This window comes from Lissotriton vulgaris, chromosome 2_1 (genome assembly GCF_964263255.1).
Source record: "Lissotriton vulgaris chromosome 2_1, aLisVul1.2, whole genome shotgun sequence".
In the NCBI taxonomy this organism is placed as follows: domain Eukaryota; kingdom Metazoa; phylum Chordata; class Amphibia; order Caudata; family Salamandridae; genus Lissotriton; species Lissotriton vulgaris.
Window position 1 is genome coordinate 611,888,422 of NC_141687.1, and position 18,986 is coordinate 611,907,407.

The following is an 18,986-nucleotide window of genomic DNA, read 5'->3' on the forward strand; positions in this document are numbered from 1 at the left end:
AATTTGAGAAGTTAACATGTTAGTCTGTTAATTTTGATAGAAAAAGGATAGTGAAGGGATAAAAGAGTGAAGGATTTTTTTTTTTTTTACGAGATCGAACAGGCCCAAACAGGCAACTACCCTTGTCCTCTCCACCCTTAGCCTCGACGCCCGGGCCTCGACGCCCTAAGCCTGGCCCTTTTTGTAGCCCTAGTAATCAGGTGACCCCTTCAGCCAATGGGAACCCTAGCTCTAACACTATCCAATCACAACACTAGCCCTAACATCTTGAACCAATAGGAGACCAGGACCTTGCAGCCAATCTTAACCCTAGTCCAAGCACCCAATCAGTTCAAAAACCCTGATCTCGACATCCAATAAAGGCCTTAGTCCTACCACTAGTCCCAACCCAAGTCCAAGCAGCCAATGGTACTAGTAGCCCTAGTCCCTACTTCCAATAGAAAGCCTAACCCTACTCTTAGTCCCACAACTGGTCCAACAACCAATCACCCCAGAAGCACTAAATCGCTACTTCCAATTAAAGGTCTAACCGTAGCCCTAGTCCCACCCTACTCCCAACAACCAATAACATAGGAAGCCCTAGTCCCTACTTCCTATAGAAATCCGAACCCTAGCCCTAGTCCCAACCCTGCAATAATTGAATCACAGACCGAGAAACCAATCAGAACCCTCAAATACCCAGCCAATGAGGACATTAACCCTAACCCAATAGAAACACCAGATACAACCACTAATCAGTGTACACATGTGCCAGCCATCAACACACCATATAAGGTCCCAGCAACCTCAGACAAGGTTTGCTGGCCAGGGAGTTGGAACCTGCTTGCTCCTGTTCAGAATCTCCTAGGAGACAGACAGGCTCAATCCACAACTTTGGACTTCAGCAGGTAAAGGCTTCACTAACTCGAAATCTAACAATACTGTTTGAATAAAGCTTTACTCCCCCTGCTGGCCAAAAAACGAAGTGCACAGGCCCCAGTAAATACAGTTTCAACAGCTCACAGAAGCACCCTCTGATGTAGAAAATCATTGTTGCTGGGGGCGGGCGGGCGGGGGGGGGGGGGTTGGGGGGGGGTTGGGCAGGGGGGCTGGCCTCACTGGCTTGTGAATACAAAATGGTGGCTGGGGGTGCACTGTTTCAGCACACAGGCCTAAGCACAGAGCAAAGGAGAAATTTGAAGGGAAAACAGATTTGTCACCAAGGAATGAGATGGACAAACTACAGAAGTTGGACTGCAAATCCCACAATTCAACACACTAAATGAAGGCAATCATGGGCAGGGAAAACCACACATTTAAAACACAGGTGATAAAATATGCAATTACAGGCAGGCTAAAACTACAATTTTTAACTGTAACAACCACAGGCATAGACAGTAAACACAGAAAGTGAAAATCGTTTTTTAAATAACTTTTTGTCTTGGGAAGAGACAGCACTAGTCTGTCTCCTTACCACTTCCTGGACTCTGCTCAAAGCAATCTGGGGCACATGTGGGCTGCAACTCACAAGATGGACTTTGGTGATGAAATCAAAGATTCTATCCCAGTAGGTAGTAATGATGGAGCAATGATTTGCACGTTACGAGACTTGCTTGAATTCAAGAACCTCGCATAATCCTTAATGTTAATAATCAACCTGTTCTGTTATTAATATTGCACTTTCACACTAAACGCGGGTGTCCCAGAGACGCTTGCGTATGTGTTTTCTAATCCTAACTAAGCTTGCATACTGACTGATCGCTGCTTTTTAAGAGGAGCAGATGTAGGTGTGACTGGACTGTGGGTTGTTCATGGTGCTGTGACACCAATGACTGAATCGGAGTTAGGGTGACCTGCGAGATGGGATGGCAAAGATTTGAGAGGATAGTATTTCTATTGAAGGCACTACAGGAAATCCAGAGGCCAGCCTTTTTTGTATCAGTTTAAGTCACTAATGCTCAGTTCAAAAGACTTTATTCGAATTGAATTCACAATTCATAAAAGTATACAAATAAAAATCACAATTAAAATTTCATTTTTTCATTCTGAATTAAGCATTACTAAATTAGATTTTTTATGATTAAAAAAGTTTAAAAAGGATAAAACAGTACAATCAGTTAAAATACATAGTAGTTAAAAGTATTTAATTAACTCTTACTATCCCAGAACTCTATGTTGAGGCGGCTGCACGAGTAAGATACAGCAATAGGGGGGAATGCACAGAGCTTTTAAAGATTAATAGAGGGGTAAGGCAGGGCTGCATATTGGCCCCCCTGCTATTTAACCTATATATCAATGGAGTGGGTTCTTGCTTAACACAACAGTATCATGATTGTACCGTAATAAAAGGCAAACCCATCCCCATTTTACTTTATGCTGATGATGCGGCTATCCTCTCGCAGACCAAGGTGGGTCTCCAGAAAGCCTACAGACCTTCACTAACTTCATGAATATTAGAGGGCTACGTGTAAATGTCTCGAAGACGTTCACAATGTCGTGCGACCCAAACAAACATAGATCACCATGCCCAATCACTTTAAATGAAAGGAAGGTGGAGCTAGCCGACATCTTTTGCTATTTGGGGGTTCACTTCGATAGGCAAGGCACCTGGAAGTCTGCTGTGAATGCAAGGGCCATGGCATTTAATAGAGTAGTTGGTGCTCTCATGAGCTTTGCTAAAAAAATAGGAAACAGGCCAGTTAGGGAGCTCCTTCAAATATTCAAATCGAAATGTGTGGCTATTGGGACCTATGGGGTAGGCATCTGGGGCTGGCAGGAAGTGGAGGCGTTACAGCGAATTGAGAATAGGTTCCTGCGATTCATAACTGCTACACCGAGGAGTACTCCTATATATGTATTACATGCTGAAGTTGCTCTTATTTTCATCACGGACATTATAAAACTTGCCCCAGTTTTACTTTCGCATAATGTCTGGACCAACCCTGCCACATAATTGAACAGATCTATCATGGAGGACTGCTTAAGCTGTGATGGGTTGAAAAATATCCAATGGCTTACTTACATTAAGAACTTTGTCAGTGAGATTGGTCATCCTGAATATTTTACCGACCCAGCCTCACTGGAACTGCTCTCACGAACCATGTTTAAAAAGATGTTGCTGGAACATTTGGAACTGCAAAGGTGGAAGGGTGAAAGGACTAAAAAATCTGTCATGAGCTACGATGAAGTGACACCTCAGAGGGGCCCCAGTTGTATCTTGTAATAGATCACCCCCTACAGCACCGTAGGCTCCTGACATACTTTCACCTGGAAACCTTTTATAGACTCTTATCATTCCCGACCTGCAATGTCTGGGCGAGAGTAAGAAGGCGGTGTCCTTGTGATGACAAATCATTCCAATCAAATATACACTGTACTCTTTTCTACACTTTATATAGCCACTCCAGACGACAAATCTTAAAACCTCTTGTTAACCTGGGGCCTAAGGAAAGCAAGAGATGCCTATAATAAACTTAGGTACTTAGACGATTGTCTTACCATCAGCACAGTGAGCCTCTTCCTGAACACAATTTCAAGAGTGAGAAGGACAATCGTCATGGGATAGTAAGAGTTAATTAAGTACTTTTAACTACTATGTATTTTAACTGATTGTACTGTTTTATCCTTTTTAAACTTTTTTAATTATAAAAAAATCTAATTTTAGTAATGCTTAATTCAGAATGAAAAAATGAAATTTTAATTGTGATTTTTATTTGTATACTTTTATGAATTGTGAATTCAATTCGAATAAAGTCTTTTGAACTGAAGTCACTAATGTCAGAAAATCAAGAACTGGGATGAACTCTAAATTTCTCTAAATCATAGGGGGAAACCGCTCTTCATGGGAAAGATCAATTTCTTAGCTGCTCTTTTTTTATCAGAGCGTGAAACAGAGTTGTCATTTAATTTTGAATGCAATTGAGATGGGGGTTTCTTGAACATTATCTAGAAATACTGAATTGCTCGGTCAGTGATCTGAATTTCATGGACGTTATCCACATCCATGTCGAAGTCTCCATTTTAGCACATAATCTGAGTTTCATCATTACTATTCTGCACTGGATCTAGCACCTGCTTTGGTGGAGGTGGTAACTGCTGCTATGGAAGTGGTTGGCTGACCAAAAAAATGTATTAGCACAACATTTAACAATTCTAGCAGCACCTTTATGGCAACTTTCACTGTCAGTTATAAAAAATAACTCGAAAATTCTAGAACAGTTTGTACCAGCTGCAGTTCAGATGCTCCATGCAAAAGTCTTGCAGTCTCTTTGATAGTAAGATTCACATATATTGAAAGATCTGATCTTTGTAAATGTTCTCATGATACGAATCCGGTTCATTGTCTGGGACATGTTGAACATTCATCTGTTGTAGGCTGTACACAGTTTACGACAGCTCTTCATTTGAAACAATCTTTTGAATATCATTTTTCATGATAGTTTCCAAAAGTAGAGGACATTCTAATACTTTCAGAGGGAAGGAATGGTGTATGAAGCACAAAGGACACGGTCAGCGACAGCTGAATGGAATTATCGCCACCAGCTGCACACAGTTTAAACACTATCAGTATGGCAGAGACACTGGGGAGAAGAGGGCTGAAGAAAAGGATACCTGTTGATAATGAACTTTCTATAAAGCTGTTGATTTCATGATGAAAGTCAACTAGAAGGGGAGTCGCAGACCAAGCTAGTCAATGACAATAGTCTACAAGGTTGCCAACGACATCGCTATACAAAGGAAAGGAGATATAAAAGATGTTGCAAGAATTTGTTTTAGCTGCACGATGGTTAGAGGTTGCATCCAGAGAAGTGAGCTGTGTTTTTTTGAAGCAGAAAATTGCAGAACCCCACTAAGGAGAACCTCTAGCACATTCAGGAACTTTCTTTTCTGCACCTTACAGACGCAGAACACCCCAATGGCTGACTTCATGCATGAGAAGAGGGCATCACAATTGTGTTCCTAATATAAAAAAAGACCTCTGTCTCAGATTTTTAGAAGTGAAAATTTCAGATTTCACATTAAGCCTCAAGTTTTCAGTAAAGGCAATAAACACACTTACACGTCAGCAAAGCCGTTGAACTACAGTATGAAAAGGCACCAAAGCCTGAATTTCTCCCTTGTTGCGCAGAAGGGGACAAAGGACTGAAATTTTCCCTGGCCCTGTGGGTAGATACGCTAAAGCAACTCACCATGAACCAGAGGCTGAAAGCTGGGCCCTGGGGGTTCTCCATGTAAGGTAAAAAATAAATCTCGAATTTTAACGGTCTGACTCAATATATTCGAGATTCCTCATTTATCCACTTGGCTGTTTTTTTATAAATGTATAACCTTATTTGTGCTCATTGCTTTTAATTGAGTCATACATGTTGAAATTTTATGTATTAATTTGTTTATTGATGCATTATGTATATGTTCTTTTTACTTCAAAGTATAATATTTTTTGTGAAATTTGTTAAATAAATGTGCTTTATATAAAATTGTTTTATTAGCTTATTCGTTCTGTACACTGCTTCACCATACACCACAATTGTGTTCCCATGATCATTGTGCTTTTGTACCTGATATCTTCGCAGGACCCTGAAGTTGCCTATGTATTGTTATTTTGATTAACTGACTCAATATACCTACAGTACAAAATTCAAGAATGTCCATCTGTGAAAAGATGCAATGTCTAAATAAATACTAAATTACTGCAAGAAAACAATAGTCGCCGACTTTAACTGCAACTTTAAAATACCGAATCATTTAGAAAAGTACACCAAAGACGAGGACATTGGCTGTTGCGGATAGGCTTGTCAATGCACTTCCAGGAGTGGGCAAAATGTATTTAGATATCTCCCTGACAAAATGACTGCAAATTACTCAGAATGAAGTTGCCAGTATGATGCTACAGATTTTGACATTTCAGTCAGTTTTGATCATCTCGGCACCCTTCATTGGATTCCAGTGGATCAAATTTAAGGTGCTTCGTGTAGGGCATTTCAGGCCTTTACCAACTCGGGTTAACGTATTTCTTAAACATCTGATCCAGCCTTATGTTGCTGTAAGGACTAGGAGGTCCTCCAGTCAAAGACTTGCCATTCTGTTCAGAAGAGCCAGCGAGGGAGGCCTATCCTTTTCAATTTCTCGCCTATAAACTCTGGAATTCTTTTCCTCCATTTGCTTCGTCATTGCTCGCGCAAAGGAGTTTTCAGGGAACAGTAAAATACTTGACTATTTTAGTCTCAGAGCACGCTCTGTTCGGTGGCTCTTCATTAGTGCTCGGAGGCCCTGGTTGGGCATCCGTGTGCTGTAGAAATGACAAACAAGAATTAATTACAGACTCCTCTAGGCAGCAAAGAGTAGATTTAATTTGCTTGCCATAGCAGATTGTCACATTTGTGAAAACAAAACGCGCTAATCAGAAAGACTGATCTTTTACCACCATGTTTGACAAGAAAAGGGTTGGTTAATTGGCGGGTGAATGTTTCTCGGCAAATACAGCAAAGAGTATTCTTTGTCAGTTAAGGTACAAAGTTACATCTTTACAACAAATGGGTCATGGCATGTCAATTCATTATTTAAGTTAAAAAAAAAATAGATACAACAATGGACAGCAAGCAAACCGATGCAAGCCATAAAATAGGTAAATCCTCGGGTAAATTCAATTAAGACACTAAATAGATATAAAATGAAATAACCGTGTGTTACTATTTCGGAGTGAGAAATGGTCTGTTGGCAGCACAAGATACCCTTTCAACAGTTCAATTAATACACTGTTCACTAATTTTGGGACAGAGGCACTCTGAATGGTTCGGAAAAAATTGCTATGGATGTTTTTGAATTTAAAAAAAAAAATTTAATCTGCTTTGTTCTTCCCGACCACATCACCACAAACACACAGTGGAGTCCACAATCTGCTATCCCATTGGAGGTAGCCCCTTTCTGCAGAAATTTCCTCTACTAAAACACACTAAGAGCACCCTAAACTAGGCTGTTGCCCAGTCACACCAGGCTAGGGATTACTTTGGCAGTAATGAAAAGGATTTTCATACAGTGGTGCATGCCTTTTTAACCAGCACCCTGCTTTAAAAATTGTTAATCAACCATCCTCTGAAGGTCTACAACTGTGGTTTATACCTGTTCTTATGTGTGGGGTATCTTTGACATAAGTGTCGACAGGGTCACTGCCCTACACAGCATCAGATGGCGGGTTCCGTTGCAGGTACATATTAGGTCATGTTCGACCTGACAGCACACTCTTTGTTACATTCACTAATCGCCTGGATAATATTGTTAATAGGGTTCAGACTCATTCGAAATTGAAACACCTAGTGCTTGAATGCAATAAAAATTAACAGACTGACATGTTCACTTCACAAATTCCATATTAAACTATACTAATATACTAACCAAATAACTGAATAACATATCCACTACTCAAATTAATTCATATTTTTTTTTATTTTTACTACACTAATTTTCAACAGTAATCCTTTATGGGTTCTCGAGTGGCGTGCTACTTGCCAGAAAAGCGATTCAACACCCATCAGGGGTAACAAGTGCTATATGAATGCAAATCTTTCTTCCCCTTTTATCCCTCCGCTATCCTGCTCACTCTAAGTAACTGACTAATATCCACCGCTGAAATTACTTCATATTTCACCATATAAATTCACCACAAATCCTTTGTAGTCTTCCTGAATAGCGTGCGTCAACAAGCGCTATATAAATACAAACCTTTGTCCTCCTCTATCCTTCTGCTATCATTCCAAATCCAAATAACGGACTAACCTATCGACCACTTAAAATGTACTTGCATGTTTCACTATACTAATTCAACACTAATCCTCTACAGGTCACGGAGTAGCGTGCTACTCGCCGAAAAAGCGCTTCAACGCCTAGGGGTAGTAAGCGCTATATAAATGCAATTACAATACAATTTTTTTTTTGCCCAAAGTAATAGAGTCTCCTGGTTTTCTTCATATATCAATTTTTAAATTCCCCATTAAAAGGCATACTTCTGAAGCTACTGCACTGGTCAGACATCACATTGATATGTTATTTACCATACCATGCTAAGTTTTAGTTTCTAGTCCTGTCACCTTGCATAAGCCAATAAAAGCTAGACCTATCCCAGCACTGGAGTGTGAAGTGGCCAAAAGGTGGTAACGTGGCCATCTAAGTACAGTGAATTTACAATTCTATTGATGGCCCATACACTGCCCAGTAACCAGAGACTCACTCAGGATCCCAAGAAAACTCCTCGCACCCAAGAGCTCCTGTTAAAAATCTCTCATGAATGTTTCCACGACAACTGAAAGGGGTATTGAATTAGAAAGATAGGACTACCTCATAGTTCCATTTAACACCCAACAGAAAACAAAACCATTGTAGATACCCCTAACCCTGTGACCTCGACTCTGGACCTCAAAGAGCAAAATAATCCTAGTGGCTCCGAGATTCACTGAATTTTGAGAGACTTAATAAATCATACGTTTTATCCAACATTTGTATACAGTTCATAGAAAGTGCACCTATACAATTAACATCTGCATCATGCTAACATAGGCCCCAAATGGTAGCAACTGTTGGAAGTTTGAGGAAGTGAAACCCTCCCCAAGCACGGAACAAAATGTATTTCACATGGACATGCAATAGTACAACTAGCCCTCCCCAGATGTTTCAACCAGAAAAAAAATAGCCCAGTGTCTGGTTGCACGTTACACATTTATTAATGATTCTTTGCTACAGATTAACTGGGTACACTCTGAAAATGTCAAACTCATTTAAAAAAGAAAACCGAATGTTTCCATTTACTATATTATGCTCACTTAAGTTTATGAATTACCTCTGTGAACTTGTTGAGAGTTGCATTTGTTGGGTTGTGGGTTATCAGGAAGCGCATACCATCATAGGTAATCTCCACTGGTGCTGGACGGTTCATGATGACAAATGTAAAAAAAGTAGACGGAGGGAAAGAAAATGCCCCTGGAAAAAAGTGTGGTAGAAAACATCCAAAAGTTCTTTCGATGGACAACTTCTTTATTCTTTTAAAGATGAGGGTTCAGTAACTTCTCCGGCCTTTGGAAGCGGATAATAGCATAGCTCCAAACGAGATATCCGCTGCACTCAAATCTGGGCAGCAACATGTACTGCAGGTAGGCACTGGTCAGGCAAATTACAAATAGGGATGATCTCTTTGCGATGTTCTTGATCTTTATATTTGCCAAACTGTTTTAAGATAACCATACAACTCAATGCCCTCCACAATATAACAAAAATAAATAAGTTGTCCCGAACAATTTGCTGCTGGTTAAGATGGTCTGGGAGGCTTCAAGGCAAAGAGTATGTATGTGCCACGTTCAATCCCCAAGCTTATTTGCCAGCACAAGCGCAGTGCTGCGCTTGGCAGAAATCTGCCCTAACACCCACTATCGCCATAAATGTGAGACGTATGTTCCAAAAGGAATCCTACGGGGGACAAAAAAAAAAGAAAATGTCAGAATAAGCGAATATTAGACATTGTATAACCAGCGTAGTTTGACTAGACTAGTAACTCACCAAAGCAGTTGTCAATAAACAGGCAAGAAAGAAACTGTAAAATCATAGTGGTGCTTCCATTTCTTGGCTACTAAACATGCACCCATTCTTACCCACATGCTCTGTGGTTTTATCCACGCACACCAAAGAGTTGACTACCAACCAAAGGCAACGTATTCCCTCAGAACACTTGTACAGCCTGTCAAACAAGTCATGAGCCACTGGCTAATTTACCTTTCTAAAGCCAGCAACTACACCATCATATGTGCTCATACGCCTTACATGCCCGCTCATCTGCAGGAGTACACTACATACCCACACTTTTCACACCTAAACTATTGTTACATTTCAAACCCAGATCCAATCTCAAAACATTTCCACATGCACTACAAGCGCACATTTTAAACACTGCTATCTGAGAATTTCTGCTTGCATATTTTCAGTTTCAAAATTGTAAAATCGGTAGTACTAAGGGTAGCATTTAAGATATCCACTAAAGTAACGTGTCTTGATTGAAAAAAATCATATTTGAAAGACATCTACATGAGTATGTACCCATGTACTTCCTTGCAGATATATCTCAATAGGGATGCACCAAGCAATCCTCTAGGACCAGAGACCTGCAAGTCTTCTTGGAGACTAGACCGCACACAATGCTTGCATTTAGCAGCTGTTAAAATGCCACCCCTGGTGTTCCCTTTGTATTCTTTTTTTTTAGCTCTCAGAGCTTTCCACCCCCAGAAAAAAATATAATAAAAAGTTCTTAAACCATGGTAACTATATATGGTCTCACCCCCAAAAAAAACCCTAAAAATGAAAATAAATAGTGAAATAAGCAGCATCACGCAGCTTCAGATCGATCACATAAAGGACGGTGGAAATAGTCTCAACTGATATTAAATGAACTGACTTTGTCCATGTACTAACCTACCGAAGGCTTCCTAATGTAACCCAAATGTCCAAGAAAGAAAAAAAACATGCCTGAGCTTAAACACCTATGGGGTTCTGCACCAAATACAACATCCCAACATAATGTCCAATAAGCGGTACATGTAAGCCATGACCATGGGTTTATGAGACGTAAATCATAGCTGTTAAAACACGCATTGGCATAGCAAATAGGTCTCGCCTTTGGGACCTTATAAGTGTTTAGCCATGCAAGTGTTTATGTTGTTGCACCAAGGATATTGTGCTGGATAACTTAACACTTATAAGATCCCAAAGGCGAGACCTATTGGCTATGCCAATGCTTGTTTTTTTTAAGTTATCCTTATGAGTGAACGACCTCCTCAGATTATAGTAGTTCAAAATCAGTACCATTTCTTTGTGCCAGTAAGAATACATTTTAATAGGTATTAAAACTGGAAAGGGTTTCTACAGAAAAGTAAATCTGTCAGCTGTGAAGTATCAGACTATTTTTAGGTCTCGCGACCTATCGATGTGCGCAAGCGCATCGAGCTGAGCGAGAATTCATGTCGGCAAAACACAAGTCAAACCAAAGGGCTTTCAGCCCCGCGGTTTTCTTGCAGTTCCCATGTACATGCACGCGCATCGCATGCAAGCCCAGCCTCTCGCATTCCCAGGCTCTCCCGCCCCCATCCGGCATCAGGCTTCTCCTCCCCTAGCAGCACTCCTCCCACACCAGCAACTCCCCCCTCCCACACCACCACCTCCCCTCTCTCTCACCGCAAACACACCCTTGCCCTAGCAGCACTCCTCCCACACCAGCACCTCCCCCCTCCCCCACCAGCACCTCCCCTCTCTCTCCCCGCAAACACAGCCTTGCCCTAACAGCACTCCTCCCACACCAGCACCTCCCCCCTCCCACACCAGCACCTCCCCCCTCCCACACCAGCACCTCCCCTCTCTCTACTAAAGAAAATTTCTCATTGAACCTAGTCTTACAGATAAATGCTGGAACGCAAATTCATTCGCTGGCCTCACTTCTCCCCCCTAATTGCTTACCAGCCATGTCACACACCACCATTTGCTGTGCCTCGCATCGGAGCATCAGACCTTCTCTTTCCCCTCATTAACAGGCTTCCCCGCCCATAAAAGCTTCCTTCAGCAATGTTCTTGTTAGTTTGTTTACCTGTGGTGAATCATCAGGAAGTGCTTGTTTTTTAAGTGACTACAAATGTATATTACATTTTGCGCCAAAGCAGTGTTCCTGTCCCTTTTACTGATACGTGTAGCGTTTTTACACACATTGATACAGTTGCTGCTGCAATATAACAAAGATGCAGACAACGTTTTTTCCTTCTGGAAAGGAGATTGCACTGGGAGAGGAGCGACTTTTGTTTCAGGTCACCATGCAAGACAACAAAAATTAATACTTGCAAAAAGCCAATGCAAATGTTCTTTTGTTTCTCATTTTGCCGTAGGCGTCATTGGGGATACATAAAGCACAGGCATTTTAGCTAAATTGTAAACAAACTTGTTGAGGAAAGGTTTCGATGAGAAATTAAAGGCAAGCTGATCAGGAGGAGACAAAGAGGGTCGCCAAAAGAGGAATGTGGGGGCTGTAAACCGGACCCAAGAAACCGATCCACAGACTGGAGAGGCAGCAGGCGTCAGCAGGGGACAAGCTGGTGAAACTCACAAAGGAAATGAAGTTGCAAGGTTGGTCTTCGTTTCCCCTCCGCAGATCAAGTTACACCCCTGCCCTGCTGGGTATCAGCGGGGGGAGGGGGGCCTAGTCAAAGTGCACGGATTCCCTGCAGTCTTCAGAACAGAATATTGCAACGTGTACAGGTCGAGTATTTAGTGTTCAGCTTACCAGAGTGCTGAAGAATCAGGATATATCATCTCATCCCATCCCAATGTTTTACGAGAGTCACAGGGAGCCCCAACTGTTTATATAGGTGCATGAAAGGCCCCATTCTAAACTATAGTTACTTGCTTCTAGAACGGTCACGAAAATTAGGAATCCTAATAGTAAAACAGCATTTATAGCCATTAACAAACATTTCCAATTTTGAAGCACTTAAGGAAAGGAGCTAATATAATCACATCTCAGTCAGAGCAACTTCTTTGTGCAATGGATCCATCGTCTTTGCTGCTGTTGATTGTACGATTCATCCATTGGCAAAATCAAGCACTGGATGTCATGCCATTTCCTCTAAGGTCACACCAACAATATCAGAGCATCCACTAACACGCAACGTCACTCACAACCACGCAAGCCCACTATCACCCACGCAACGCCACTCACACACGCCACGCCACTCACACACGCCACGCCACTCACACACGCCACGCAACTCACACATGCAACGCCACTCACACATGCAACGCCACTCACACATGCAACGCCACTCACACATGCAACGCCTCACAGCCACGCAACGCCACTCACAGCCACGCAACGCCACGCCACTCACAGCCACGCAACGCCACGCCACTCACAGCCACGCAACGCCACGCCACTCACAGCCACACAACGCCACGCCACTCACAGGCACGCCACGCCACTCACAGGCACGCAACGCCACTCACAGGCACGCAACGCCACTCACAGCCACGCAACGCCACTCACAGCCACGCAACGCCACTCACAGCCACGCAACGCCACTCACAGGCACGCCACTCACAGCCACGCCACACTCACCCACGCCACGCCACACTCACCCACGCAACGCCACACTCACCCACGCAACGCCACACTCACCCACGCAACGCCACACTCACCCACGCAACGCCACACTCACCCACGCAACGCCACACTCACCCACGCAACGCCACACTCACCCACGCAACGCCACACTCACCCACGCAACGCCACTCACCCACGCAACGCCACTCACCCACGCAACGCCACTCACCCACGCAACTCACCCACGCAACGCCACTCACCCACGCAACGCCACTCACCCACGCAACTCACTCAAAGCCACTCACACCCACGCAGTGCCACTTTCACCCACACTGTGCAGTGCACAATAGGTCTCGCAGAATGGAAAGTTGGAGCTATTGGTTTTGTAAATGACAAAGCCCTTTATGTTTTTAAAATGAAAACAAAAATAAAAGGCATTGTTATTTGCAATTGTAATAGCTCCAACTTTCCTACTGCGAGACCTATTGGCAACGCCAGTGCTTGTTTTTTTAACAATTATACATGCAGATTATTTTTTAAATTAAATGTTATTGCAAACTAATGGCTTTTACTTTAGGATGGAGTGCGTGTTTGTTTTTATGCAAGCATTTGCAACCAATATTAAACAAAGAAGCATCACACCAGCTGATCTAGTCCAGACCTGTTGGCTTTGCCAATGTTTATTCAGAAAGGGGCAGTGTGCTCATCAGTGCTTTAGGCTACTGTGAAGGAGGTCCTTTCTTCTCCCTTAGTGGCCGTTAGCACTATGATACACGCACAATTTTATTCTGTATTTATTACCAGAGCTGCTAAGTCTATTTCCTTGCACATGTGCATTTCTCAAGTGTGTGCGCCTGCCTGCGAAACTCCTAAGGCCCATTTCAACAGAGAGAAAAATAATCGATAAACAAGCATTCGGGAAAGCCAGCAGCCCTGGCTTCTAACAGAGCAAGTTTTACATGAAACACTGTCAATTTTTATTTAGCTAGACATTTAATTTATTGTAATCCATTGAATTTTTTAGTGCCCTAAATTGCATTATAAATTGGAGAACAAAAAATGAAGGGGAGGTTGCTAAAGTGGTAGTGTTATCGGGAAATAGAGGACGAAGCGGTACAGTAGTTTTAATCTTTTGCTGTATGTCAGAGTACATTAGTGAAAATAGAAAAAGAAAACATTCAGCATATATTAAGAAACAAGGCAAGGTGTAAAAACATGCCGATGGTCTGAATATGGTTTATGCAAACGTATTGATGTAATGCACGTTTGCATATGCAAAATAATTGATTCAAAACGAATTTGTTAATAAAGTGCAATAATGGTTTATTTTCGAGATCTATAGATTGTTTTATCGATCATTTAAAAACTGAGCACGACAATACTTTGTGGCTTCATGTTGGGCAATTGTTCAGATCATGCATGCAGGGCCTCGTGTAGGGGAAGGCTCCAGGCCTGGGTGGGTTAATTACTTAATCTGTGGTAGTCTTCTCACACACATAGGCACCAAAAATATATAATACAGGGCAAGAGCCAGCAGGCAACCTGTCCACCTGTGAAAGCATGGCCAGCTTTGCACTGAAATGGAAGAGAGAACCCCAAATGCACGGTCAGTGGTGCGGGGCCAGTCCTGGGTGTTCATATAGTCTCTGCGGAGCTCACCTTTGTCGAATATGTTCCTTCGGCCCTTCTCCACCAAGTTCATCCTAGGACCGAGAGGGGGAGGGGGGAAGGGAGGGGGAGGGGAGGAGGTGAGAAATCGAGAGAGGAGGAGGCGAAAGAACGTAAGGGAGAGAAAGTGAGGGGAAGCAAAGATGATGGAAACAAGCATTGGAAATGCAATAGGTCTCGCACCATTAGAGTTAGTGTTTTTATAATTGTTTATGGGTTTTTTTTGTAAATGTTTAACATTTTTGTTTCCTGTAGCCAATGCTAAAGAATTACAAATAAAAAAAGCCATAAACATTTCTAAAAGCTCTAACTGAAATGGTCTGAGACCTATTGCACTGTGTGAGGGTGAGGGGTTGAGGGTGAGTGAGGGAGGGTGGGTGAGGGGTTGAGGGTGAGTGAGGGAGGGTGGGTGAGGGGTTGAGGGTGAGTGAGGGAGGGTGGGTGAGGGTGAGTGAGGGAGGGGGGGTTGAGGGTGAGGGGTTGAGGGTGAGGGGTTGAGGGAGAGTGAGGGAGAGTGAGGGAGAGTGAGGGAGAGTGAGGGAGAGTGAGGGAGAGTGAGGGAGAGTGAGGGAGAGTGAGGGTGAGGGGTTGAGGGTGAGTGAGGGTGAGTGAGGGTGAGTGAGGGTGAGTGAGGGTGAGTGAGGGTGAGTGAGGGTGAGTGAGGGTGAGTGAGGGTTGAGGGTGAGGGGTTGAGGGTGAGGGGTTGAGGGTGAGGGGTTGAGGGTGAGGGGTTGAGGGTGAGGGGTTGAGGGTGAGGGGTTGAGGGTGAGGGGTTGAGGGTGAGGGGTTGAGGGTGAGTGAGGGGTGAGGGTGAGTGAGGGGTGAGGGTGAGTGAGGATGAGTGATAGTGAGGATGAGTGATAGTGAGGATGAGTGATAGTGAGGATGAGTGATAGTGAGGATGAGTGATAGTGAGGATGAGTGATAGTGAGGATGAGTGATAGTGAGGATGAGTGATAGTGAGGATGAGTGATAGTGAGGATGAGTGATAGTGAGGATGAGTGATAGTGAGGATGAGTGAGGGTGAGGGGTTGAGGGTGAGTGAGGGTGAGGGGTTGAGGGTGAGTGAGGGTGAGGGGTTGAGGGTGAGTGAGGGTGAGGGGTTGAGGGTGAGTGAGGGTGAGGGGTTGAGGGTGAGTGAGGGGTTGAGGGGTTGAGGGTGAGTGAGGGTGAGTGAGGGTGAGTGAGGGTGAGTGAGGGTGAGTGAGGGTGAGTGAGGGTGAGTGAGGGTGAGTGAGGGTGAGTGAGGGTGAGTGAGGGTGAGTGAGGGTGAGTGAGGGTGAGTGAGGGTGAGTGAGGGTGAGTGAGGGTGAGTGAGGGTGAGTGAGGGTGAGTGAGGGTGAGTGAGGGTGAGTGAGGGTGAGTGAGGGTGAGTGAGGGTGAGTGAGGGTGAGTGAGGGTGAGTGAGGGTGAGTGAGGGTGAGTGAGGGTGAGTGAGGGTGAGTGAGGGTGAGTGAGGGTGAGTGAGGGTGAGTGAGGGTGAGTGAGGGTGAGTGAGGGTGAGTGAGGGTGAGTGAGGGTGAGTGAGGGGTTGAGGGTGAGGGTGAGTGAGGGTGAGTGAGGGTGAGTGGTTGAGGGTGAGTGAGGGTGAGGGTGAGTGAGGGTGAGGGTGAGTGAGGGGTTGTGTCTTAACTTTGGTCCCAGCACCATGAAACAGGAGTCTCTTGAGGGGATAAAGGTGGGCCTGGCAGTCAAATGTGTGCTGTCATTGGCGAGGAGTCAAATAATCAGTGATGCCTCTCGTTGCTCTTAACTTTGGTCCCAGCACCTGAAACAGGAGTCTCTTGAGGGGATAATGGTGGGCCTGGCAGTCAAATGTGTGCTGTCATTGGCGAGGAGTCAAATAATCAGTGATGTCACTTTCGCTATCCTCAGCGAATTAATGAGCTGATGTCCATGTGCATATACATTCCACTCTGTACCGCGAGGATTGTTGTGGGTGAAAAACGCTCTTAAACTTATATCCTGGAGGCGTGATCCAAACCAGGTTTTCTAGACGCACAACAAAAAGCAACGGTTTATAAAAAAATATATAATTGGAGAGGTTAAAATGTGATTCAAATAGTAATTCAATTTCCCCCCCCCCTCTCTCGCGGTCCTTGCTTCCTGGAAGGGAGCCAAGCCCTTGGGGCGGGGTGCTGCAAAGCAGGACAGGCTGTGGTATGCACGTGCAACAGGAAATGAGGCAGCCTGCGCCCACGAGGACTCTCTCGAGCACGGTTAGGTGCACAGTTTGTTTAGAATGTGTCCGTCCTGTAAGCTGAATGTTGCACCTTTGAACTTGTCGCGGGAAAGGCAGAGTTTTGTTTTTAATATACAAAATGTTTTACCTCTGCAGAGACGTCTGGTCCTCGAGGAAGGAATGCATGGTTTCCCAAAGTCCAGCAGCATGCCCTACTCCCAGAGTCGAGGCGAACATCCATCACCCCATAAACCGTTTCCCACGGCTTTTTACGAAAGTCAATAGATTACAGATATAAACAAGACGGAGGGAAGGAAGATAAGGGGAGGGGGGAGGAGAAATGCGACACGGCGGGCAGGGGAGGGGGCGGAGCGGGGAGAGGGAACAGACGAAGGAACGGCAGATAAGGGGAGGGGGAGGAGAAATGCAACACGGCGGGCAGGTGAGGGGGCGGAGCGGGGAGAGGGAACAGACGAAGGAACGGCAGATAAGGGGAGGGGGGGAGGAGAAATGCCCCCTGGAGGTCTGAACCTGGTGCTTACTTCTGGAGGGCGTTGGAATCACCCTGTGAGAAGCGGCTTATTGTGGCTCGAGGGACGGAGGGAGAGAGCAGCAGCCCGGGTGGGGCTTTTTCCTGTGCGCGGGATGTTTGTCAAGCATGGTCGCATTTCAGTTACAGGAAACGGTACCCACGTGAGAGCCGGCATACTGACCGCGTTGCTCAATGTGGGAAGCACGTGGAGGCTGACGGGGGGTGGGGGGGTATATGGGATGTGTGCGTTTGAACATTGTGCACCTAAAGCAACTGCTTTCAGCGTTGATGAAGCAATAAATGTTCACGCTCTTGAGCAGTCATCTGTGCAACTCCCAAAATGCACAGTAATCGGCCGAAGCACACTTGCGTGCAGTTGTGACATTAATAACTCCCTTTTAGGGTTGGACGCTTTGCTGTGAACTCCGTGAACTGCAAATTATTGTAATGTTGCTTCTGAAGAAAAAAAGCAAAACTCACGCTTTTTTCAATGAAAAGTAACAATATAGATACTTCAAAGTTCTGCTCAGACTGTGGAGTATTCCCCAATCATCGGTGTGCTTATACATTGCGAATTCAGAGCTACAGATTTATTTATACTGGCCGTAGGCTGCTTTGGAGCGACACGGCGGGCAGGGGAGGGGGCGGAGCGGGGAGATGTGCGACACGGCAGGCAGGGGAGAGTAGGAGGAGGAGGGGGGAGGAGAGTAGGGGAGGCACGGCCTAGCGGCCGTGCTATCAAGAAGTGAGGGGGCGGGAGAGTAGGCAAGGCAGGCGGGAGGGGGGAGGAGAGTAGGGGAGGCACGGCCTAGCGGCCGTGCAATCAAGAAGTGAGGGGGCGGGAGAGTCGTCAAGGCAGGCGGCTGGGGGCATGTGCACGCGCTTTTAAGCTCAATGCGCATTGAGCTTAAATTTCTCGTGCACTGCAAGGAATCGCCACGATTCCTTGCAAGTTGGATAAAGAGTGGATAAGCCCCCATAGTCTCGCTTGCTCGATGCGCATGCGAATCGACAGGCGAGACCTAAAAAAGATGGAGAAAAAGGGTGAGAGAACGTGAGTGAGCAGAAACGGGAAATTCTGGTGACAGGAGGGTAGAGCACGAGGTTCAGAACCGAGAGTGAGGGAGTGTGTAAGTGATTATGCATAGAAAATGGAACGTAAGGGAAAGAAAGTGAGGGGGAGCAAAGAATATAGAAAAAAGATGGAGAAAAAAAGGGTGAGAGAACGTGAGTGAGCAGAAACGGGAAATTCTGGTGACAGGAGGGTAGAGCACAAGGTTCAGAACCGGGAGGGAGGGTGAAAGTCATCACGATGCACTTAATTACCCGTGACGGAGAAAAGACCTGAAGGAACATGGTAAGGAGAACCAGGTTGCAGCCTTACAGGCTCCAATAGCACACCACACAACAAAGCAGAGGGTATTGCCTTTCCTTTAGGCCAAATGGGTAGTTTAGCCTACAATGTGTTGTAACAGACATATTGGCTCCCACCCACTTGAAGAAGGGGG

General features: G+C 44.6%; 1 protein-coding gene across 5 annotated transcripts in view; it reads right to left on the bottom strand.

Moving 5' to 3' along the window:
- PTP4A2 (protein tyrosine phosphatase 4A2) overlaps nt 1–18,986 on the bottom strand; it is a 259,598-nt gene that overhangs the window by 180,651 nt on the left and 59,961 nt on the right. For all 5 annotated transcript variants that reach the window (XM_086955650.1, XM_086955653.1, XM_086955652.1 and 2 more), the window contains exon 2: nt 8,810–9,432. In XM_086955650.1, the coding sequence (XP_086811776.1) occupies nt 8,810–8,905 (96 nt within the window). In that variant the 5' untranslated portion in view covers nt 8,906–9,432. The remainder of the gene's footprint in view (nt 1–8,809; nt 9,433–18,986) is intronic.